A 26,056-nucleotide genomic window follows, 5' to 3' on the forward strand; every position below is an offset into this window, starting at 1 on the left:
CTCTGGCTTTCTTTCTAGACAGCAAGTGCCTGGTCGATGCCTGTGGGAAATTAATCCCTTATGGCTTGAAGCTTGAACTCAGTTGGCACCTTGAATCACAGCCACAGTTGGATCCATTGGTGGAGTCTAGTGTGTCAAGGGAACTTGCTAAGAGTGACAGTTGGATGGATATGCAAGCAGAAGTAGAGGGTATAGTGATTGAGCAGGAAGCACTAATTACAAATGATTTGTTCGATGATACACTACCAGATTATCATCTAATTCACACAGCAAGTCATTAAGTTTATTCACATGTTTTCGTGGAAGGTGATTTGCTTTACACAATCCTTACCTAGTTCTGTACACAATACACAATACGGCATATTAAGCACATATAACATCATTGAGAAGTCATCCATTTTTACATAAATATATTGGCAGACCTGTAAATATGCGCTGCAGATAGCAGCACTAAATCAATTACATCGAGTCATGTGGCCTTTCTGTATTTCATAACAGCATAATTTATTAGGTTGGAAGGGCTCCCTACCCCTTCTTTCAACAGTTTTGAAGTTTTCCCACCATTAGAAAATCATTATCTTAATGGCAGCATGCATTTTACAATATCAGCATCTTAACAAAGTCAGACAATTCATTTATAGCTGTTGCAATCTGAACAGAACAAAAGCATTACCAGATCATACAACAACAACAACAACAACAACAACAACAACAACAACAACAACAACAACTACTACAACTACAACTACAACTTCATCCCAAAACAATTGGGGTCGGCGATATGAACCAAAAAAGAAAATCATTCTGGGTCTTCCACATGAATCCTTCTCCTCCAATCATTTCTATCCAATGCCATGTCCTCGGTGAGGTTCAAAGCATTACCAGATCATACTGAACAAAATATATAATTGGAAACTGAACCCCAGCATGCTGGCTATTAACTGATTATGATATCATATACCATCATAGTTGCAACATTTACAAATTAGCATAGTAACTAGTCCACCAAGTGTGGAGGTTAACATGTATTTTTGAATGAAGTACTCTACCTCGTGGAACCAAAATAAGGTCATGGCCAACGGAGAGCATAAAATATGATAACAAAAATGACCAACAAGGTCAACAATTTAAGGATACTAGTAGAACTGCAGACTCTATCTAATGATCCATATCTTTCTGATCGATTAGTATTTCCTCTCAGCCAAGACCATGGAAATGACCACTCATAACATGACCAAACAGCAACGCACATGAACACCAGCTGAGACAGTGAGCAGAAAGATGAGTGAACCTTCCATTTTATGGCAAAAGTGGGTTCCTCTGTCAACCCTTACACTATATTTTAGCTTGCTTGCGTTAGAAAGGGCTTTGTTTTACAGAAGAACAAGGAATACCAGTTTCAGGTATGAATTTTCCACAAGCCTAATCCATAACCAAGACGAACAAGCATGAGCTCAAATAGCATGTGCATGATACTTGTCATGCGCACTTTGGATCCAGGAATTTCTGTCCAATTGACAGATATCTCAAGGATGGGGGTATTAAGTCGTTTGCATAAATACACCAATTCAACATCAAAGCACCACCTGAAGCAAAAACTTAATGCTTAGTAAATAAAGAAAATTATTAGTTCAACAAAATGCAAACTTTAAGCACCACCAACCAAAAAATGTAATGCAATTTCAGTTTATGGCTTGATCAGGATGTGAATTATACAAGTCAATGATATAACCAACTATGTCAATGATATAACAAACGATGTGCAGTATATGCAACTGGTATGGATGCATCTAATGGTAGGTCACATTCTACCAAGTCAATGAGCCACTTGATGAGTCCAGCAGATAAATCAATCCAAGCATGGACTCATCTTATGAATTTTAAAGGTGTAAGGAACAACAAAGCATTTCAAAAATTATAAACAAGGAAAATGTCTCATTCTGTTTTTGAGAGAAAAGTTTTTAAGAAAATAAAAAATAAAAATGTTCAAATTATGTTATTTAAACCAATGTTGTAAGTATCATATGATACGTATCGTTACTATGGGAAATAATGATACGATAGACACTCATATCGCGATACAGGGTGTATCGTACGATACACCTTCGGCGCACTTTAAAAAGGGTCGAATCATAATTTTTTTTTTTTGCAAGACCTCTTGAGGGCCAACTCTCTCATTTGTGTAGAGGTCATTAGAGGAGCATCTATGCATCCTAGGAGTTGTGAGAGCGATTTGGAGGCCAATCCATGCGCAAGGAAGAGGTTTTTACGGTTTGCTCTAGTAAGAGCGTATTTCCACCAATTTTTCACTCAAGGAAGTGGATTAAGATAAAAAATCTCTATTATGAGTAAATTTACAAAACTACCTGCCAAAAAAAATTCCACCTTGAGGGGCGCTGCCCCCCTGCAACCTCCGCCAACTTATCACAAAGTTGGATCCAACAAAATTAGAAATTTATATCAAGATAGAAATCAGGCTTCACACTCCAACAAAGATGGCATCAGATGATCCGGCATGGCAAAGAGACACTCAAGTAATGAGTGAAAACTGATTGAAAATCGAGTGCAACTATTGCCATAATATTTTTATTTATATAATATGTAAGTATTCTTAATTACAAGATATTTAATATTTTGCATTGTTTCGTGAGATAGTTGATGTTTGATGATGTCTTATGCAGCTCATAGAGACATAAATGTTTCATATATGATTTTTATAGTTGTATTTTGTACAATTCATCATTGTTTCATGTGTTATAAATTTTTTTTGAATTTTTGCTATTTTTTTGTTTTTGCATGATTTTTTTTTAACTTTTAGAAAAATTATTAAAAAATTACAATTTTTAAATTTATGAAATAATATAATACACCAATAAGCAAATAGATACATGTCATTGATCATACTAAAGATAATGATCAATGAAAATAACATATCTGAAAAAAGACTAAATTAAATACTGAACCTTTAAAGAATGAACAAAAAAAAGAAGCAAAAGAAAATCCTCATCCCTCAAAAAATTACTAAAGAATGAGTAAATCTATTTCAGAAGAAAAATAAGGAAACATAAAACTTACTTTTAGTTGGTTGTTCGATAAGATGAAACCCCTCTTTTTCTTTACTTTTTAATATTTGTTTTTATTCTAAATTTAATATATAAATCATTTTTCCTCCATAAAAATGCATTTGAAATGGATTTATTTGTTTATTTAGAGAATACTGCATCAAATAAATGTACTCATACAAGGTATCAGCCTCTCATAGAGGCTTAGGCCTCTAGGTAGGAGGCATGAGCCTGTAAACCATGTGGACCAAGAAGATAATAACGGTATACACCTTTAGCCAAGTGGACCAAGCAGATAATAACGGCATACACCTTTAGCACCTGGGAAACTACCTTTAAAAGAGAGGGTGACACCTTAGCAGAGATGGAAATTTGGATACATCAATCAAGAACACAATAAATCACTATCTAAGAAGTATGCCAAGATGCACAAGCAGTCTACAATTTGTACAGGATTCAACATAATGGACAACTTAAGGGTGTGTATTAAACATTCCACCAGTCACATATCTGTAATTTATGTGTAATATGTTATGATGCTTCATTTTTCTAGTTATGTGTCATCTGTATTTTGTATTAACATTATTATTGTTAATTTCAATTATGATAAGATTGCTGCATGCAGTCCCTCTCTCACACAAGTTTCTTTCTCTCCTTTGTTCTTCCTCACTTTTCTCGTGTTAAAAACTGTTAGCAATTTAGAATTAAATGATCATATAAAAAGTGTGTAACGAAAAATAGAATGATAGCTAGTAAGAACATTTCTGACTTACCTCCTCAAACGCATGTTAGTGAAAAGCTTCTGAGCAGCATCTCTTGTGAACATCTTAAAGCCACACTGAAGGGCACAAGATGTTGCATCAGAAAAAGAAATACAAGCATTTTTGTTTTACTTAAGGATACTAAAACTCATAAAATGGTTAGTTATGGTATTGGAACAAATATGACAGCAGTTATTAGTGAATTAACAACCTGCGTGTCCCGAACCCCTGGACCAGCAGTAAGTAAGACCACTAAATGAAAGCCCTTCATCAACAAATTCCGGTACCATTTACGCTGAAACAAGAAGACAAGCATACCGAGAGAATGAAAAAGGTGAGGAGTGAAAAAATAGGAAAAAAATAACTCACAGTAGCCAGAGCTTGCTTCTCAAGGTGAGCACGAGAACCAAATGCAACAACTGAAACTTCAGAGAAATTTGGAACCGAATTGATAGGAGAAACACCTCCTCTCAAGCAAGGTTGCTTCTTAATTGATACCAGTATCTGGAATGGCATCACACAACAGTGGGTAGGTAAAGATCTCGCATTAAAGAAATTTTCATGAACATCTTAGAAAGTACGAAAACCAAGAATCTTTAACTGGCATAGCATCAACAAGACAGAAAAACAATAACATAGAAAAGTATACTAAAAGAACCTGTTCCTCCAATTTCTCCAGGTCAGTGACTTTGGTGGCCCCATCAGCATCAAGCATTAAAAGAAGCTCGCCACGTGCATGAAGAATTCCCTGTTTTGCCATGCTTCCCCAGAATTTAAAAACCATAATCAATGACCATACTAAATGAAAACATAAAAACCATGCAGCCTTAATGAAAGCTGAAATTACTAGAAAAGCATTCATTGCTCAACAGTAAAACAAATTAAGCAGTATGTTAAAAAGTGTTACACAGCAGTTCCATATAGTGCTTTCAAAAAAGAAAGAAAAGTTAAGATGTCTCACTTTTCTGATAGCTGCTCCTTTCCCTTGATTTCTTCCAAGAAGGACAACCCTCACATTGTCAACTGTGTACTTCCTTACCTGGTCAAGGGCTACTCCAGAGGTACCATCATTACTGCCATCATCAACTATAATGACCTGCTTTTTTAACCCCATATTGGTAATAGAAAATTAGTCTTTCCTTGACAAGATTATAGAATCTAGCTATTTCTAACATAATATTCAAAAGGTAAAGGTACAAAGGAAATGAATCTAATGGCACCGATGTCCATTAGGGGAAAAATTCCCCAAAAGCTGTGTGACAAAAGAGAGAAACAGCATTTCATTATTCACAATAAAGCCAAAGGGCTAAATACCACATAATGCTAAAGAAGAAAGGCTCATTAGTATGCAAGGTAAAAGAAGTGTTTCTTATGAAACATATGATTCGGCCTATAGTGATAAAGCATGAAAGAAGCTATGTTGTGAAAAGAAGTCATCATTATGTATATGCCTGATCCGACCCGATTTATATACTGGATCGGGTCCAGACCCAATCAATGTATCATGTAAATTAGCATGTTATTAAGGGGTATTTTTGTACCCTAGTTTTATACACTTAACATATTAATAGAATGAAAGGTGCAGCCATGATGGACTCTCTCTCTCTCTCTCTCTCTCTCTCTCTCTCTCTCTCTCTCTCTCTCTCTCTCTCTCTCTGTGACAGGTCTGTGTAGAGATCAAGGGCTCCTTTCTCACATGGTATCAGAGCCAGCGTCACGTCTGGGAGTGAGGGCTGCCTCGTTTTCACCCTATCAACGGGAAAGTCGACAGGCGCGTGGATCTGCGTGGATCTAACCAAGTCTGGGTGTAAAAAGGTTGATCTTGGTTTCACGATGGCAGGTTCCCCTCTCTTTCTGTGAGAAACTCGACTTCCACGTGAATCTGGAAACGTAAAGTGCAGGTTCCTCTTTCTTTCTGTGAGAAACTCGACCTCCACGTGAATCTGGAAACGTAAATCTGTTTTTATTTCAGATCACTGTGATTCTCTCTTCCAGTAAATCTGTTTTTATTTGAGATCACTGTGATTCTCTTTGATTTTCTACAATCTGCACTTCTGAAATTTATGTTAATCTGTGAGTCTTCTGTTAATCTCTGTTGTTTTCGTGGGTTCTGAAATTATTTTTTATTGCATTTTCTGGAAACGCATTATTCCTTTTTGTTTTTTTCTCTTTCTGTCTACCGAGTATCACCTGGTGCATCAGCCTGCCAAGTATCACCTGTCGAGTATCACCTAGAAACCACGTTAACTTGTTTTCTATTATTTGTCAGCCGAGTGTCCTGTTAGCTGAGCCCTCTGTTTTGTTTCTCATACCTAAGTGTCAGTTCAGGTTTTCTTTCAAATGGATGTTACTCATGCGCAGTCATGTCTGTCCTCAAGTTTTCTCTGTCAACTAGTCTCTGAAAAACTGAATAACTTCAATTTCTTAACCTAGAAAAGACAGATCATCCCATTTATAAAGAGTCAAGACCTCTCTGGTCATCTGGATGGATCGGTTCCACCGCCTCCAGAATTCTTTTCACAGGAAAAAGCGGACGATAAAGGAGAACAATCTGTTGTTCTTCACAAGAATCCAGAATATGTTGCTTGGATGAAGAGGGATCAATCGCTAGTGGCATACATCACTTCAACTCTCTCACAAGAGGTCCTTATTGCTCTTCCTGATGATTGTTCGGCCAAGGAACTGTGGGATAAGTTAGTTCAAACATATTCACAAATTTCTGAGGCAAGAATTATGTTTCTTAAGCGAGAGTTTCAAATGCTGAAGAAAGATTCCATGTCTATTATGGAACACCTGAACAAAATGAAAGGCATCACAGACCAACTGGTTGTTGTTGGGTGTCTTGTCAGTGAAAAAGATAAAGTACAACAAACCTTGAGTGGATTGGGGCCAGACTATCATGTTATGACGACAACCTTACTATGTTTACCAGAACTTTCAAAGTTTGAATATCTTCGTGCGAAATTATTGCAATATGAGATGACTCTGAAAGGATCTTCTGAAGATTCTCATGGACATTCAGGAACACAAGATGTGCTGGCTATGGGAATGAGTTATGGTCGAGGACGAGGAAGTTCCTTTCGAGGAAAAGGAGGCCAAGGGAGAAATACCTATGGAGGTCGTGGCATACTTCCAACACCCAATATACAAGGACAAAAACCCATTCTCACATGTTTCCTATGCAACAAGAAAAGGCACATTAAAGCAAATTGTTGGTTTAATCCTCAAAACAAAGGGAAAGCTCCACAAGTAGAGGCTAGGAAGGATGGAGAAGTAAAGGAGTTGTTGGCAGGATTGAATATGAAGCAAAATGACAAAGGAATTTGGTATGTCGACTCTGGAGCAGCTACTCATGTCATTATACCCATGTCAAAGTCCTCTCTTAAACTTCCAAGTGTCATCTATGCACCTAATATTCAAAAGAATATTGTTTGTCTTAAATCTCGTTGATGATGTTAATGCTTCAGTAGAATTTACTCCCTCTTCTGTTTATGTCAAGGATCTTCGCACGAGGAAGACATTCGCTGAAGAAAAACGATGGGGCAACATGTACATCTTTCAAGAAGATCCTTCCTCCATTCATTCCGACTATTCGTCCTTGAAGCCTCACCAACGTCAATTTTTTTATCCTGATTTTATATTCACGTTATACTTGAATATTTTTTATGAAGCACAAATCAAAAGTTTTTTGTATTGTTCCAGAGATTTCATTCTTTTGTTCAAAATCATTTCTCTACCAACATTCTCAATTTCCAGTGTGATGGAGGAGGTGAATTCTCCTCGAGTGACTTTGTTAGTTTCCTTCAACATAATGGGATAAAGAGAAGAGTGTTTTGCCCGCATACACCTCAACAAAATGGGATTGCTGAGAGGAAGCATCGACATATTGTTGAGACTGCAATGAGCATGATGCACGGGAGCAATCTCCCTGTATCATTATAGACTGAGGTTTTTCACTCCACAGTTCATGTGATAAATCGACTGCCCATGAGTATCTTAGAAAATAAGTCACCATATTTCTCTCTTTTTGGCATACAACCTGATTATCATGAATTACGTGTGTTTGGGTCTGTTTGCTATGTTCACATTGACAGCTCACTCAGGCACAAGTTCCAAGATAAAGCCTTAAAATGCAGGTTTATAGGATATGCAGAAGACTACAAAGGGTACATGTGCTATGATCCCCTGAGTAAGCGTGTTAAAATATCAAGGAATATAATGTTCGATAAAATGAACTTTGATGATCAGGATGCTAATTCAACCCTTTATGCTGATAACTCAAGCCCCAGCGTTGAGGTATACTACCCATGGTTAAATTCAGAACTCTTTTCCAATGGTAAAGTAGACTGTCCAGCAAATTGCAGTAAGGAGACACATGAGGAATCAGCCAATGAAACTCAAACGGAAGAGACTGTCACACATGACTTGGAGCCAACAAGGTATAAGGGTATTGTGTACACCTGGCGAGAGAAAGAGCCCTCATTCATTTCTTGTACAAGTACGGATCCATCTGGATCATCCGCTTCACAGACGATGGATATCAGAAGATCCTCACGGATTCGACATCCGCTTGACAGGTGGGTAAGTTATAAAAAATTTTCATTGGATTTTCAGTTGTTCTTGACATCCATAAGTAGAGAGGATGAGCCCCTCATGTTCTATCAAGCTGCGAGCTCTAGAAGATGGGTAGAAGCAATGAATGAAGAAATGGAGTCCTTACATGAATGTGGGACATAGGAGATTGTACCTAGACCACTAAACAGAAATGTTGTTGGGTCAAAATGGGTGTACAAGATAAAGTATAAATCAGACGGGAGCATCGAAAGGTACAAGGCTAGACTTGTAGCCAAGGGATTCACACAAGAGGAAGGCCAAGACTTTGATGAAACTTTCAGTCATGTAGTTAAAATGGGGACCATTCGCATTGTGTTGAGTCTAGCCATTAAACATGGATTGACATTGAGCCAACTGGATGTAAAAAATGCATTTCTGCATGGGGATTTAAAAGAGGAGGTCTACATGGAACAACCCACTGGATATGCAGAACGAGACACCAAAAAATATGTATGCAAGTTAAAAAGAGCACTCTATGGTTTGAAACAAGCTTCTCGTTCCTGGTTCGACAGTTTTTCTCTAGAGATATAACGGCATGGCTTCTCGGTCCTTTCTGGATCACTCATTATTTATTCACAATGAACAAGGAGTCACTACTCTTCTATTGATATATGTAGATGACATCATCATCACAGGGAACTGTAAAAGTCACATTGAGCAGGTGAAGAAGTTATTAAATCAGATATTTAAGATGAAAGATTTGGGAGAGCTGCGATATTTTCTTGGGGTAGAAGTTGATAAAAGAAGTGATACACTCACCCTTACTCAACACAAATACACGTTGGACATTCTCAGCAGAGCAGGCATGACAGATTGTAAGTCGTTAACAACTCCAAGTGTTATTCATCAGAAACTGAGTTCAAAGGAAGGGGATATATATGGAGATCCCACTAAGTATCGCAGCTTAGTTGGCATGTTGCAATACCTGACTTTTACTAGACCTGATATAGTATATTCGGTTAATCAGGTATCCCAGTTTATGCATGAACCTCGTATGTCACATATGGAGGCAGTCAAACGTATACTTCATTACCTGAAGGGTACAGTTGGTGATGGGCTGGTATACAAGAAAAGAGAATTAGATCCAGGCGGGGGGCATGAAATCGTCACTTATGCTGATGCTGATTGGGCAGGTGATCCAGATGAACGACGATTAGTATCCGGTTATTGCAGCTTCATTGGACCAAACTTGGTATCCTAGAGCAGTAGAAAACAAAAGGCGGTTGCTAGATCAAGCACTGAGGCTGAATACAGATCGATGGCCACTGCCACGGCTGAGGCTACATGAATAAGACATCTCCTGACAAAAATGGGAGAACCGATTGCTCGGTCACTGTTGCTGTGTGACAATCAAAGTGCCATCAACATGTCCTTCAATCCCATCCACCATAGTCGAGCAAAGCATATTGAAATAGATCAACATTTTATTAGAAAAAAGGTTGAAGATAAAGAGATTGAGCCCACGTATGTGCCAACTGAAGAACAAGTTACTGACATCCTCACTAAAGGGTTGACAAAGGACAGATTTTGGTTTCTGAAAAGCAAGTTGTTCATGGTTCAGCACCATGCACAACGTGAGGGAGGCTGAAAAGAAGTCGTCATTATATATATGCCTGACCCGACCCGATTTATATACTGGATCGGGTCCAGACCCAATTAATGTATAATGTAAATTAGCATGTTATTAAGGGGTATTTATGTACCCTAGTTTTATACACTTAACATATTAATAGAATAAAAGGTGCATCCACGATGGATTGACCCCCTTTCTCTGGAATCTCTCTCTCTCTCTCTTTCTCTCTTTCTCTCTCTCTCTCCCCTCTCTCTTTCTCTCGGTGACAGGTCTGTGTAGAGATCAAGGGCTCCTTTCTCACATGTTGTAGACATTGTATTGTATCGTACAAGGAAATTTCTCACAATAATATCGGGTTAGTTGATAAATCTCAGAAAAATATCGGTACCTAAAAATAAATAAAAAAACATAAAAATAGCAGAAATAAGAAAAAAACATTTTAGATAACAAAATACACATAAAATGAAAGAAATAAGCAAAAAATATAAAAGGAAGAAGAAAAAAACATGTTTAAGTTATAGAAAAGAAGTAAAAAACAAAAAGTAAAAGTAACTGATAATATTGTGATATTATTGCAATATAAATCTCTGATATTTTCAAAATATCATGAGATTTTACCTTTAATATCAGTTTATGAATTTATAATGATATGATTCTGATATTTTCAAAATATCACCTATATTTTGTGATTGTGGACATAACCCTCCAAATCGAAAAACATTGAGTATCGCACAGTACAAACTATATCACATTGTATCAGACAGTATTGTATTGCATAATATGATATGTCATATCATGAGATATGACTTTTTTATATTTTCATTAAAATTTTCAGGCATTTTTTAGATTTTTTTACTTTTAATGACACCTTTTGAATAAATAAAACTTTATTAGAGTCTATTCACTATTTCATAGGCTAAGAAAATAATAAATTTTCTTCTTAGTTTATTGTGATTAGCGAACAAGGAAAAAAAAGTTATTATGGGAAAACTACCCATTGTTTAATTTTTGTGTTTACTGTGCTTAGTGAAAGTGATCAATGAAAGATATTATAAAACCTTTTTTCTAATGTTAATATTTATAAAGACTTTGTATTTCAAATAGTCTAACATTCTCTAAGACTTTTTATGTTCTTATAATAAATATTTGACAGTTGATAATTTAGTTATAATTTTATATGATGTGACTCATTATCCCTTTTTTTACTTTTTAAGGTTTAACACATCAGACCTTTTTGGTACATGCAATAGATACAGTTTTATAAGATCATAATTATGGTTGTTCTTATTTGATAATCGTTATATAGACAGGCATGGCTTCGTAGTCAAAGCAACTTTGTCAATTTCATGTACTTGTCTAATGGTAGCCCTTTTAGGGGATCCTTAGAGATCGCATTGTATTGGACCATATTGCACTGCATAATATGATACATATCATATCATGAGATATGGATTTTTCATATTTTCATCAAGAAATTTCTTTTAGAATTTTTTTTTACTCTTAACGACACCTTTTTGAATAAATAAAACTTTATTAGAGTCCTTTCACAATTTCATAAGCTAAGAAAAAAAAAGGAATTTCCTTCTTTGTTTATTGTGATTAGTGAACAACAAAAAAAGAAACTATTAAGGGAAAACTGCCCATTATTTAATTTTTGTGTTTATTATGATTGGTGAAAGTGATCAATGTAAGATATTATGAAACCTTTTTTCTAATATTAATACTTATGAAGACTTTGTATTTCAAATAATCTAACACTTCTCTAAGACTTTCTATAATTTTATAATAAATATTTGATAGTTGATAATTTATTTATAAATTTTATATAGTGTGATTCATTATCATTTTTCTTTTATTTTAGGTTTAACATCAGACCCTTTACTAGATCATGCAATAGATACACTAGACTAGATCAATATTAAGGTTGTTTTTATTTGCTAATCATTACATAGACATGTTAAAATGTAAACTGTAATATATATATATATTATTTAATATTATTATATTTTCTTTTATTATTTTCTTTTTCTATTTTTCTTTACTTTCTTTTTTAGCATCTAGTTCAATAGAAACTAGATATTTGATCCAGTCAAGTTCCTGTTGGAACTTGACTGTGCAAATAGTTGTTGGACTGTAGTCCAACAGCTATAATAAATGTTGTTGGACTGTAGTCCAACAGCTATAATAAGAGACGTTGGACTACAGTCCAACGTCTCTTTTGGAGAGCTCAAAATGAGCTCTCCTCTCTCTTCCACCTTTTTGTATATATAGGGGTGAACCCCTTCAATGTAAATTACTATGCTTCTTAAGCATTTTGTTCATGAATAAAGTATTATTTATTTTTCAAGTGTTCTTCCTTTTATACCCTTTCAAGGGTCATGCTTATAGTGTCTCTAATAGACACTTGTTTGTGAGTTATTCGTGCATTTGTTGAAGACCACCATTTCATTACATGGTATCAAAGCTACGAAATCCTTAGATCTTGAAGTGCTTCCGCCTCGATTTCCATGCCACATTTACAAAAGGTGCTTCATCACCTTGTTCTTGGCTCAAGAAGATTTGTTTGAAGAAAGGCGAACTTGTGCTACAAAAAAATTTGGTTTTGTATCCTCTCTTATTCCCTTGTCTACTCTTTTTCTTTTCTTTTTATTTTTCTCTCTCTCTCTCCTATTTATTCCTCTCTTACCCTTGTAAAAGATGGATGACAATGATAAGATCACCATCATTCCTATGAAGCTAAATGATACTAACTATGTAATGTGGGCTTCGATTATGAAGCACCACATTTGGGGAAAAGTTTTATGGGGTATAATGGATGGTTCCGATTTGGAACCTAAACTATCTTTTACCAAGAAAGAGGGTGATAAAGAGGTTCTTCTAACGGAAGAAGAGAAGAGTAAGGCGTTAGCCACTTATGAAAAGAAATGGAAAGAGTGGAGGATAGGGCATGCAAAAATTATGTCATAGCTCATCAATAGCATAGACATTAAAAAATGCTCTAGTCTAGCTAAGTTTGAGCATGCCGATAAGGCTTGGGAATACCTCAAAAACATGTATTCCCTTAAAGATATTGCACATGTATGCAATTTACAAGACAAAGTTCAGACAATGACTCAAAAAGATAAAACTAATCGAGAATATTATAATGAGTTGTCCGAACTTTGGGAAGAGTTGACTCTTCTTGAGCCCAAATGGCATTGTGCCGAAGATATCGAGTTTCGTCAAAAGCAACTCGATATGGAACATTTCTATCAATTTGTGAATGGTCTAAGGCCGGAGTTTGAATCCACCAAATCGGCTCTATTACATCGTGGAAAAATTCCTTCTATTGTTGATACTATAGAAGAGCTCACTATGGAAGAAAATAGACTTAGAAAAAGTACTCCAAAAGTTGATGATGACTCAGTTTTAGCTGTATCTAGATCGGGAAATCATACTCGTACTTACAAGCCGCCTCATTTTGGAAGGCAAAACGGCGACTTTGATAAAAGAAAAGTTATTTGTCATCATTGTCATGAACCGGGGCACTATAGGCCTCAATGTCCAAAGTTAAAAAGAAGAGAAGAAAAAAGAGTTGCATCTGTTGAATCCGAGTCAAAAGATCAAGATGCACCTGTGTCTATGGCTCAACTGATGGAAATCCTTCAACCTCTTCTCAAAGGGGTATCCTCCTCAACCGAAGCCTCAACTGGAGCGACAGTTGTATCTTTCTCCGGTCCAGGTAACTTTCCTTGGCTTTTAGATTCTGGTGCTTCTTTTCACATGACCCCAAATGTTAATAGTCTATCCGAATGTCTTAAAAATAACTCAAGTGTGTCAAAGGTTTTTACAGCCGATGGCACATCTCTTGAAGTAAAAGGAATAGGATGTTTTGAAAATCTTCAAAAATCCAAAAAAAAAATTATCCCAGAAGTTAGATATATCCCTAAACTTAATTTGAATCTCTTATCTGTCTCGCAAATATCTGATTATGGATGTAATATATCCTTCTCTTCTCATGCTTGTTGGGTACAGGATCGCCAGTCAGGGAAGCTGATTGGGGAAGGCCATAGAGAAGGAGGACTCTATTACATGGACTTTTTGGAATTACCCAAGAATGCATTTTGTTATAATATTCAGAAATTATAATTGGATTTATGGCACAAAAGACTTGGCCATCCTCATATGTCTAAAATTCAATATTTTCCAAGTTTGGAAAAATTTTGTAATTCTGAAAATTTTTCTTGTAAAGACTGCATTCTTGGCAAAATGAAAAGGTTACCATTTCTTAGTAGAACTTTTGTTTCCTCACGACCACTTGAGTTAATACATTCGGATAATTGGGGCCCCGCACCAGTTATTTCCAAAGGTGGTTATACATATTATGTCATTTTTGTTGATGACTTTTCTAGACATACTTGGATTTATTTTCTTAAACATAAATCTGATGTCTTTGCTAACTTCTAAATATTTCATAAAATGGTTAAAAATAAGTTTCAAAATGATATTTCCGTTTTTCGCACTGATTCAGGGGGAGAGTTTATATCCAACGAATTCAAAGACTATCTCAATTTACATGGTATTATACATCAAAGATCATGTCCACACACTCCACAGCAGAATGACCTAGCCGAACGCAAACATCGGCACATTATGGAAACTACTAGGACATTGCTAATTGCAAATCAAGTTCCAAAAAGTTTTTGGGCTGAAGCGGTCCTAACTGCCACCTACCTTATTAATAGGATGTCATCTTCCTCATTAAAGAATACAACTCCAATAGAAAAGCTTGTTAATTTAACTCCAGATTATTCTAAATTAAGAGTCTTTGGATGCAAATGTTTTGTTTTCACCAACAAAAATGACAAACTCTCTCCTCGTGCAATCCCATGTGCCTTTTTAGGATATGTTGATAATCAAAAAGGCTACAGGTGTTTCGATTTTCAAAATGACAAATTATGTGTCAAGAAATGTATCTTTTTTGGAAAAAGAAAGCTTCTTTGAATTTGAAAAATCCAAGGATGCCACTGAATACTCGTTTTTAATTGATCCAACTTCAAAATCCAATGAATGTGATGTTGGATGTGACCTTAACAATGATCAAAGTCCTATTGTTGTTTAAAATGATGATAATGAAGAGCAAATCTATAAGGATGTTAGTCTACAATATTCAAGACGTAGAGAGCAAAATCTTCCATGTGCATTACAAAAATACTCTGAAGTCTCACCTAGAAGAACATCTAGAATCTCTAGACCTCCAGAAAAATTTGTGTCTTATGAATCTTTTTCACCCACGTATAGGGCCGCCATTACATTAATACAATCATATATTGAACCATCATCATATTCTCAAGCCAAAAATCATATAGAATGGATAGAATCCATGAAAATAGAATTGGATGCACTAGAAAAAGCTCTGTATGGTCTTAAACAGGCTCCAAAAGACTGGTATGACCGATTTAGTCATGTTATGCTTGATATTGGTTTTCAACCTTGTTTAACTGACACTGCTTTGTTTGTTAAGAAATCTGATGCAGGCATCATTATTCTTCTTTTCTATGTGGACGATATGATCATCACCGGAGGCGACAAACAGGGAGTTGCAAATATCAAATCTCTTCTTAAAACTCACTTTGAAATGACTGACTTAGGTTTATTAAGATATTTTTTAGGCATTGAAGTTGCTTATTCCCCTCGGGGGTATTTGATATCTCAATCTAAATTTGCTCTTGATATCGTTTCTAGGTCTGTAATTACAGATGATAAGAAAGTAGACACTCCAGAAGTTGTCAATGTTAAAATGAAAATTGATGATGGAGAACTTCTTGATGATCCTACTCCTTATAGACAGCTTGTTGGAGCGCTTTCTTATTTTTTCATTACTAGGCCAGATATAACTCATGCGGTTCATACAGCCAGTCAGTTTCAGTATGCTCCCACCTCCGTGCATATGGGAGCAATTTTGCGTATTATTAGATACTTAAAATCCTCTCTTTCAAGAGGACTCTTCTTGTCTACTTCATCTTCATTAAATTTAATTGCATATACTGATGCTGACTGGGGAGGTGATCCCAATAATAGACATTCAACTACTGGTTTTTGTGTGTTCCTAGGTGAAGCCTTAATTTTGTGGAGGTGCAAGAAGCAGCAGAAAGTCTCTCTTTCCTCCACCGAAGCTGAATACAGAGTCATGACAACCACCACTATGGAGGTTGTTTGGCTCAGACGATTGCTAGCGGATATGGGAGCTAAAGCAACACAAGCTTCAAAGATGTGTTGTGACAACAAAAGTGCGATCTACATTGCAAGCAACCGGACATTCTATGAGCGCACTAAACACATTGAGATGGACTGTCACTATGTCAGAGAGGAATACTTACATGGAACCATTGATCTGTCATATGTTACATCAGAATATCAATTAGCAGACTTCTTCACCAAGCCTCTCGCTGCTCCCAGATTTCACTTCCTCTTAGACAAACTTTCGCTCATTGTACCGTAAGTTTGAGGGGGGAGTGTTAAAATGTAAACTGTAATATATATATATATATATATATATATATATATATTATTTAATATTATTATATTTTCTTTTATTATTTTCTTTTTCTATTTTTCTTTATTTTCTTTTTTAGCATCTAGTTCAATAGAAACTAGATATTTGATAACTTGACTGTGCAAATAGTTGTTGGACGGTAGTCCAACAGCTATAATAAGAGACGTTGGACTACAGACCAACGTCTCTTTTGGAGAGCTCAAAATGAGCTCTCCTCTCTCTTTCACTTTTTTGTATATATAGGGGTGAACCCCTTCAATGTAAATTACTATGCTTCTTAAGCATTTTGTTCATGAATAAAGTATTATTTATTTTTCAAGTGTTCTTCCTTTTATACCCTTTCAAGGGTCATGCTTGTAGTGTCTCCAATAGACACTTGTTTGTGAGTTATTCGTGCATTTGTTGAAGACCACCATTTCATTACAAGGCATGCATGGTTCCATAGTCAAAGAAACTTCGTCACTTTCATGCATTTGTCAAATAGCAGCCCTTTCAGGGGGGGCTTAGAGATTGATTTACAAAATGTAGAAACCCTATAACTAGTAGACAATCTTTATTCATGTTCTATTTATTTCATAATTACGTTAATATTGTAACTTGACTTCAAATTTGTTTGTTCCTCTTACTAGTCATCTTTTCTTTTATAATTTTATTTATTTTTTACTTTTTATTCAAATTTAAATAATTTTTGTGCATCTTAAGATACAATATATATGATATGATAAACCTGTACCTTAGACACTTCCAATACATCTTAGTATATGCCTTTTACAACATTGGAAAGAAGCATATCTATAATCCAATCAGAATATATGGTTATTTCTCAACCTGTGCACAATTAATTTAGAAATTAAATTTATACTTCCAGCTACTATATATCATACTTAAAGGGCCACATACCTTTTAGCAATTATGATAAAATTGGAAGCTAATAAGATAGATCCCAAATCATTTAACATAACCATAAACAGCAATTGGCAAATTATACCATCTAATTTCAAGCAGCAGTGCTACAAGATATCTTGGCTCCTTAGAAAGAAAGGAGAGCATCACCCTTCACATCACAATTTCAAAGATTATGAATGAGAACACAAACTGCATTTACCAAGTAGACGCACATACTTAGTGATATCTGATAACAAACCTTAACTTTGAGGTAATACATTTGGTGGGCCCAAAAGCTCGTGTGTCAAAAATAGCAAAGAACTGAAGCTATGAAAGATATGAGGGACAGAAGGATTTTGATGAAATCATGTCAAAAATATGAAGTTGCCACCACACAACTATATGATAGTTCTCATGTTCGGTGTGACAATAGATAAGGGCTCACGGATTTCAGCTATTACGTAATTCAAATAGACTTCGTTCTAAATAACGGTGCAGCATCATAGACATGAATTTGTTATTTATAATATTAAGCAGCAATAGCATTGACGAATTGATGTCCTAGAAACCAAATACCAAAAAGTTGCATAAGAACAATTTTCTATACCAACCACCTGTATCTTGCAATAGATTATCCAACCACAACATAAACAAACAGTGAAACTTCTGGCTGTATGATATATGGTACGTCATCTACATTTTATCAAGTAACTTGAAGATGGAAAGAAGCAAACCTCATAAGAAAAAGATTTCTCTCTTGTTGCACGTTGTTGGAGATAACTGCAAATGACAATATAGCTAAAATCAGTGGTCGTATGCAATATAACATATCTCCAAAACTTTTACCACCATGGATCCCCTTATCCCACACCCCCTTTTTCTAGAAAAAAACTAAAATAACATTTAAAGTTAGAGCAAAGAAACTAGCACAACTTTACATAAGAAGTTCATCACATAACCAACAGAAAAGGAAATTGTGGCAACAAGCCTTAGTGCCATATTGCTAACCATTGTATGAATGATTTGCATGTATAGAATAAAGAAACAATTGAACATCACAAGAATATACTTTTTTAAAGCTTTATTTAACCCGGATAACAAAACTTTTAAGTAAAATGAAGGAAGCATCAAAGAGACAAAACAAAGTATGAAAGTAATGATTACACATGAGAAAGATTTACAAGAAAACAAGCTCATTGGAAAAATCCCTCACGCAGGAGCTAACCCTGCATAGACCAATCCGCATTGCAAATCCAGGACAAGCCATCTCCATGCCAATGAAAGGAAGCAGACGCTATAACAACATCAGCATGCGAGTGTACAGACTACAGAGCATATACGCTTTTCCTTGATTTACTTTGAACAAGAGATGAAACATGATGGCATGAAGAAACAGTCTATGGAGCACACAGCCCTCCCTATCTGTAGGAGTTACACAACAGAAAGCAAAAAGTTGCCAAAGTTCCAGAAAAATAAATCCAATCTGAAGCACGATATCATCCACCGACAACCATTTGATGTCAAATTCATCTGTAGTGCTTAACTGTATGCAGCATTATAAGTAGGGACAAGAATGCATAGAACCTAGGCCAAATTCAGGTCTTGGACAACTGGATTCAGGCCTCAGCATGAAACATGGACATGGTCCAAGTCAAAAAACAGTCTCCATGTATTGGAATAAGTCACCTCTGACACAGATTTGATGCATATTTGTGGTTTCTAGTCCAGATCTAGATCCAGCCAGATCAGACAACACCAACCAGGCGGATTCCATGTATAGATTCATATTGGAGAATATGGGGTGGTGTTTTGAATTATGTCTGGATTGGACTTCCAAGCCACTTTCAACCATATCACCATGTCTATAAAGGCCCTATAGGTATGCTCATGCCAAAAACACAAGCCTTCAAACTTCAAAGTTAAAGGCCATCTCCTAGTTATAGATTATGAGTCTAGGAAAGACCCAACTGGATCTTGCTTAGGTAAAAGGACTCCCAGATCAAGGATATTAAATCTTGCAAATTATCAGTCTAGGAAAGTACCAATCTAGTGTTTCTTGTGTAACTGTACTACTAGCCAAGTAAATCAAGTCAATGATCCAAAACAGACAGTAGACAGAGAGTCAATTAAACCCATTTTTACTCATACTGTTCTAATAGAAAACTATGCATCTATAGCTGTCCACCTGACACAGAATACACTGCAGATGGGTGCATGGATAAATGAGAAATGAAAACCAAATACTAAAAATTGACAGGTAAAATGGTTCGCTTCACCCAATTTTTCTCTTGGACAATGAACACAAAGTTCAGTTTATAAATGGTGCTTATACTTTTAAGAAAATGAGAAGACATACTGAAAGAAGGTTTTCAACATCTTGATTTGAGTGGTTCTATCTTGTAAGACCATGCCAAAAAACCAAAAACAAAACTGGAAAAAGGAAATTTAGATGTTCTCATCTATCAACATATGAACCATATGCACTTTTCATAAAAAAAAAAAAAACTCAAATCTGGAACTTCACCAATAGTACAAAAAAAATAACTACTATAGTTGCATAGTATCAGAATAGGGCCACCTTAAGTATCAGAACAGAACCATCTGAGTTACACAGCACCTTTTGCAATGTCGAGAGAACAATGTAATATATTGGTATAAGTCCTCATAGACCAAAATCTGACAGGAATCATCAGATCCAAACTTCACGGTCATCATCATCACAAATCAGGAGAAAATTTACTGTATTATTCTGAAAGAACATTAAAAATAAATTCCATTTGTGAGCCACCATTTGTTCAATCTAATACAGACCCTCTTCATTGTTTGCCCTTGGATTGAATACATCAATGAGTTCAGCTATGGTTACCCCAATCATCAAGACACCCTTATTAGTCAAGAATCATTTATAAGTCCATCAAAAATCTAAAAGCCACCAAACTCTCCAAATGTAGCTATCCTCCTGCTCTATGAAACCCCAAGATGGAGCTCATTGTAGATAGAGTTTGCTTCAGAAAACCACCAGGAAGGAAATCGCTGAGGGCTGAAGATGAAATGGGTGAAAAGTTTAACAGGATCATGTTCTTTGTTCAATAACCATAACAGGCACTTGTTTACAAAGAGACAAAAATGTCGTTTAGTGCCTCATCAAATGATTTCCACACATGGAGTGCAAGTGGTTAACTAGCAGCATATCAGAGATGGGTTACAAGAAGGCAGTGTGGTCACTGTGGTGCATGGTACCCAAAAGATAATGGACAATATTAATTTAGGCTAAAAGTTAAGTGATATCTGAGAGCACCAACATTAAACTTTTATGTGAAGTTTTTCTCTGATTGCATATTTGGGGGTTGAGGTGGATGGGAAAACCCTTCTTACGAGCAGGTATAAAAGCTAGATTAATAAAAAAAAAAGGTGGCATAAAAGCTAGAAATAAACTGTGCTGGTATTTGTAGGTTTTCTAAGTGCTAGCTGCTAACCAAGTAAAGTTTAAACTCCTAGTCTGTCAACAAGTTAATAATGAAGGAAAGGCATAAGGAACACATAAAGCTAAGTGCAGCACAGGCATGAACAAAATCTGACCTGATGGCCTCACTGAGAGCCTCAGGAAGTCTATGCTCCTCATTGAAAGCAGGGATTATCAATGATATATATTTCTCAGCCGGATCAAATATTGAAGGACAAACTACCTGAAAACAAAATAACTCCATTCATAAGATTTTTATGGACACAACATCACCATGTATTCAAAAGTATACATGACTACTGCTTTGAACATTATGCCTACCTATCATACATGAACCCAAATATATATATATATATATATATATATATATAGGGTTAAGATTTGCTACAGTCGATTTTAGGTGTAGTTGACCTAGCAAATGGAGCAGAACCCCCTTGTTTGAGATTTTTTCTCACATCTAACACCATAGATGTGATCTACCTGTTTTGTTTAGTGGGATCCGGCTTTTGGATCGCCGGAATCCGACCTGTATACAGATTTTTCTGGCCCAAAAATCAATGGCTATGCAGGCATCGATTTTTTTGACTCATAAAAACATGATCCAAGAGTCAATTCCTACTAAATCGAGCATGATGAACACATCTATGAGGTTATATATAATGGCAGCAATTTTTATGAGATCTTTTCTTCTTAACATAGCCTACCCTTTCTTCTCTGTTTGTATTCCACGACATCAAAACTGAAGCAAGAAAAACCAGGATCTCTGGAGGGCTCTTCTGACCAGACCAAAAAAACTTGTAATTGTCAGCAAAGTCGTTTCTTTTATTTCTTATTTCTTCAAATCCAAAAGAATTTTTTTCTCATTTTATACACATAGGTCATCGATTCAGCATTAGATAAAAAGGAAGGGGCGAGGTACCAGTTTTTTCAGTCAATGGTTCAAATCATTTTATTGATATGAGTGTTCTATATCAAATAAATTCTCAACTAAATTTAAATTATTCATGCATTTGGAAAACTCCGCCTGTGTATAACTGTTTAGTTATACACTGCCGGTCCCAAGCCCGGATAAAGGAGGAGGGTTGCGGTAGGCCAGTGACAGCCAGCATAAAAACTTAGTCATACCCTATGAATATGAACCAATATGAGAATTTCGTTGGGGTGTTCCCTACTGAGCGACGCGTTGTACTCTATAGGCCCGGAGGCAGTGATAAATGGGCAAGGGTTGCTAGGTCGTCACCCAGAAGCGACGCGTCACACCGGCGCCCGGGTGTGGTGTCAAATAGGCAAGGGTTCTCTCACTTTGTTGGACGGGTGGGGGTAAAGAAGTTAGTCCAAGACCATAAAATTAGGTTAGCCACTTGGAACATAGGGTCTTTAACTGATAAGTTGGTAGAGTTAGTAGATGTTATGTGTAGGAGAAAGATTGATATTTTATGTCTACAAGAGACCAAATGGGTAGGTGAGAAAGCAAAAGTGATAGAACCGTGGGGATATAAGATGTGGCATACAGGAATAAATAGGAATAGGAATGGAGTAGAGATTGTTATTAGTCGTGAGTTTATAGATAATGTAGTTGAGGTCCGTAGAAAGGGTGATAGGATTTTATTTAATAAATTAGCATTAGGTACGGATATTATTAATATTATTAGTGTTTATGCACCTCAAGTAGGTTTAAATGATTCCATTAAGCATCAATTTTGGGAAGTTTTAGATGGAGTAGTACAAGGGATATCTTATGGAGAAAAGCTTTTCATCGGCGGTGACCTTAATGGGCATGTAGGCATTAGTAGGGATGGATTTGAGAGTATCCATGGAGGCTATGGTATAGGAGAAAGAAACGAAAGTGGAGAAAGGATTTTAAATTTTTGTTTATCTTATGATATGATCTTAGCAAACACTTGATTTAGGAAGAGGGAGTCTCACCTAGTAACATTTAAAAGTGGGGTTAATACGAGTCAGATAGATTTTTTCTTACTTAGAAAAAGAGATAGGGGTTGTTGCATCGATTGTAAGGTTATACCGGGAGAAAGTGTAGCTACACAACATAGAGTCTTAATTTTAGATCTTAGAATTAGACAATGTCGCAAAAGGGATAGACATAGGATAGATCCTAGAATTAAGTGGTGGGCACTGAAAGGAGCTAAACAAGGAATGTTTGTAGAGCAGGTAGTTAAGGAAGTTGATTGGTGTCTCGAAGAGGATTCAGAATCAATGTGGAATAAGATAGCGGGTGGCATGAGAAAGGTGGCTAAGGAGGTATTGAGTGAGTCTAAAGGCGGTGCACCGCTAGGTAAGGATACATCGTGGTGGAACGAGAATGTCAAATTAGCTATTAAGGTTAAAAGAGAGTATTATAGAAATCTAAGAGTCGTGATAATGAGAATTTGGAGAAGTATATGATAGCAAAGAAGGAAGCTAAAAAAGTAGTTCGAAACGCGAGGGATAAGGTATATAAGGAGGTTTATGACAAGTTGGATACCAAAGAGGGCGAGAAGGATATTTATAGGCTTGCAAAGATGAGAGATAGGAAATCGAGGAATCTGGGTATGGTTAGATGTATCAAAGATGAAACACAAAGGGTTTTAGTCAAAGATGAGGAGATTAAGGAGAGATAGAAAGATTATTTTGATAAGTTATTTAATGAAAGTCATGCTCAGGATCTTGGAGACTTCTCCATTCCTTTTCATGAGATGAATCGTGACTTCATGCACAAGATTCAAAAGAAAGAAATTGCAGAGGCTTTGAAGAAAATGAAATCAAGAAGGGCAGTTGGCCCAGATGGTATATCTATCGAGGCTTGAAAATGCTTGAAAGAGAAAGGTTTAGAATGGTTGACAAATCGTTTTAACAAGATTTGGCGGACAAATAAGATGCCTAATGAGTGGAGGAAGAGTACTTTGGTGCTTCTATATAAGAATAAGGGTGATATACAAGATTGCACAAACTATCGTGGTATAAAACTCATGAGTCATACTATGAAACTTTGGGAGAGGGTGATTGAGTCTAGGTTGTCATGATATCGGAGAATCAATTTGGTTTTATGCCTGGAAGATCAACTATGGAAGTTATACCTCTTCTTAGACAACTTATTGAGAGAAATAGAGAGAGGAACATAGATTTGCATATGGTTTTTATTGATTTGGAGAAGGCATATGATAGAGTACCTAGGGACGTTCTCTGGTGGACAATGATGAAGAAAGGTGTTTCTCTCAAGTACATTAGTATAATTAAGGATATGTATGAAGGAGTAGTAACCAATGTCTGCACTTGTGGAGGGGTGACAACCAATTTTCCTATAACGGTTGGGTTACATCAAGGATCTGCTTTAAGCCTTTTCCTATTTGCTATAGTGATGGATGAGCTTACGAGATCAATTCAAGAAAATGTGTCGTGGTGTATGTTGTTTGCTGATGATATTGTTTTGATTGATGAGTTTAGAGTTGTGGTTAATGCTAAGATATAATTATGGAGACAGACATTGGAAGCAAGAGGTTTTAAGTTGAGTAAGAGTAAGACAGAATATATGGAATGTCGGTTTAGTAAGCAACGAAGTAGTGATGGGAGTGTAGTGAAGCTTGGTGAGCAAGAAATACCGGTGGATGATTTTTTCATTTATTTGGGATCTATCATTCAAAAGTATGGAGAAATTGATGGAGATGTGAATCATAGGATAAAGGTTGGGTGGATGAAATGGAAAAGTGCAACTAGAGTGTTGTGCGATCGTAGAATGCCATTGTGGTTGAAGGAAAAGTTTTATAGGACGACTATTAGGCCCGCTTTACTATATGGTACGGAATGTTGGGCTGCCAAGAGACATCATATTAAAAAAATGAGTGTAGCTGAGATGCGTATGCTTAGATGGATGTGTGGAAATACAATAAAAGATAAGATTTGGAACGAGGAAATACGTAAGAAGGTAGGCGTTGCACCCATTGAAAATAAGATGAGAGAGAATCGTTTACGGTGGTTTGGACATATTCGGCGAAGGCCTAATGATGCTCCAGTTAGAAGGATGGAGAAATGGAAAAATATATTAGTTAAAAGAGGTCGGGGTAGGCCTAGGAAGACATGGATGGATGGAGATGATAGGAAAGGATATGAATGCTTTGAACCTCACCGAGGACATGGCATTGGATAGAAATGATTGGAGGAGAAGGATTCATGTGGAAGACCCAGAATGATTTTCTTTTTTGGTTCATATCGGCGACCCCAATTGTTTTGGGATGAAGGCGTAGTTGTTGTATGCATTTGGAAACCATTTTATCTTGAACTCGTGGTCAGCCAATTTGAGATATCCAACAATAAAGATACATACATCAATCAATAATTAAAGTTGCTACATATATATGACTATGAGACGAGAAAAGAGAAGTATAAGACTAACATTTTCTTATATAACCAAACAGACAAAACTAACAAGGTTTTCACCCACTCAGAAAAACACATGTTTAAACTGAACAATAATACCCGCTTGAAATATTTTTTGTTATTACAAACTAAAACAGGAAAAAACACAGATAATCCAACTCACAGACAAGTACTTGTATACCCACATTTCATGCTTAACCTAAGAAACAAAATTTATAATCATGCCACCTCCCGCACTCAATCCAAAAAACCAGCAGAAGAAAAACGTGTAGCATCGAGCATGAATTGAGTACTGAAAACTCATCCATTTCCAGCAATGTGAATTCCTTCTTCCTACTACTTTTAGGGTTTCCAAGTACGAAAACAATGCAGAACAATCAAACGAGTTACCTGCTCTCGCGAATTAGGATCTACGAAGAATGTCTGATCGGCATCGATTCTGAAGCAACAAAAGGAAAAAGAAAAATAACAAACAAAAGCAAATCAGATAATCAAAGCGAAAGTATCAAAATTCCCACGGGCTCGAAGAATCGAAGCCCCTTTTCCGACCTATTCGACTCGAGATCTCTGATCGAGGAAAAGAGAAAGATCGCTAGGGCAACGAGTAGAGCCAAGACCTGCAAAACAAAGAAGAGGAACAATGAGAAGAAGAAGAAGAGGAATCAGAGCGATAGATGAGGAGAATTAGGGTTTCGGAGTGTGGGAGAGAACGAAGGAAGAAGAAGAAGACCAGAGTGAAGAGGAGAAACGAGGGAGAGATCGTCATCCACAGTGAGTCCATGGAGGGAAGCG

The 26,056-nt window shown here is 36.3% G+C and overlaps 1 protein-coding gene across 1 annotated transcript; it reads right to left on the reverse strand.

The window, feature by feature from the left end:
- Positions 1-908: 908 nt before the first annotated feature.
- LOC149828294 (uncharacterized) lies at positions 909-26,056 on the reverse strand. The gene is made up of 11 exons (XM_090016808.1): positions 25,995-26,056; positions 25,814-25,881; positions 25,655-25,703; positions 21,010-21,116; positions 18,165-18,210; positions 4,785-4,919; positions 4,482-4,571; positions 4,193-4,327; positions 4,035-4,118; positions 3,836-3,900; positions 909-1,586 (listed from the first exon to the last, which is right to left on the reverse strand). Exons 1-11 carry the CDS (start codon positions 26,043-26,045, stop codon positions 1,400-1,402), a joined length of 1,017 nt encoding a protein of 338 aa, XP_089872934.1. The 5' UTR covers positions 26,046-26,056; the 3' UTR covers positions 909-1,399.

The sequence above is a fragment of the Nuphar pumila genome, chromosome 9 (genome assembly GCF_984573655.1).
Source record: "Nuphar pumila chromosome 9, dmNupPumi1.hap1.1, whole genome shotgun sequence".
In the NCBI taxonomy this organism is placed as follows: domain Eukaryota; kingdom Viridiplantae; phylum Streptophyta; class Magnoliopsida; order Nymphaeales; family Nymphaeaceae; genus Nuphar; species Nuphar pumila.

Excerpts from the sequence above, each read along its gene's own strand:
- LOC149828294 (XM_090016808.1), bottom strand. The coding sequence starts at position 26,045 with ATGGACTCACTGTGGATGACGATCTCTCCCTCGTTTCTCCTCTTCACT. Across the intron at positions 4,920-18,164 it reads AGAAATCTTTTTCTTATGAG|GTCATTATAGTTGATGATGG; the intron begins GTTTGCTTCTTT and ends TTAAAAAAGCAG. Across the intron at positions 4,119-4,192 it reads AGAAGCAAGCTCTGGCTACT|CGTAAATGGTACCGGAATTT; the intron begins GTGAGTTATTTT and ends TTCTTGTTTCAG.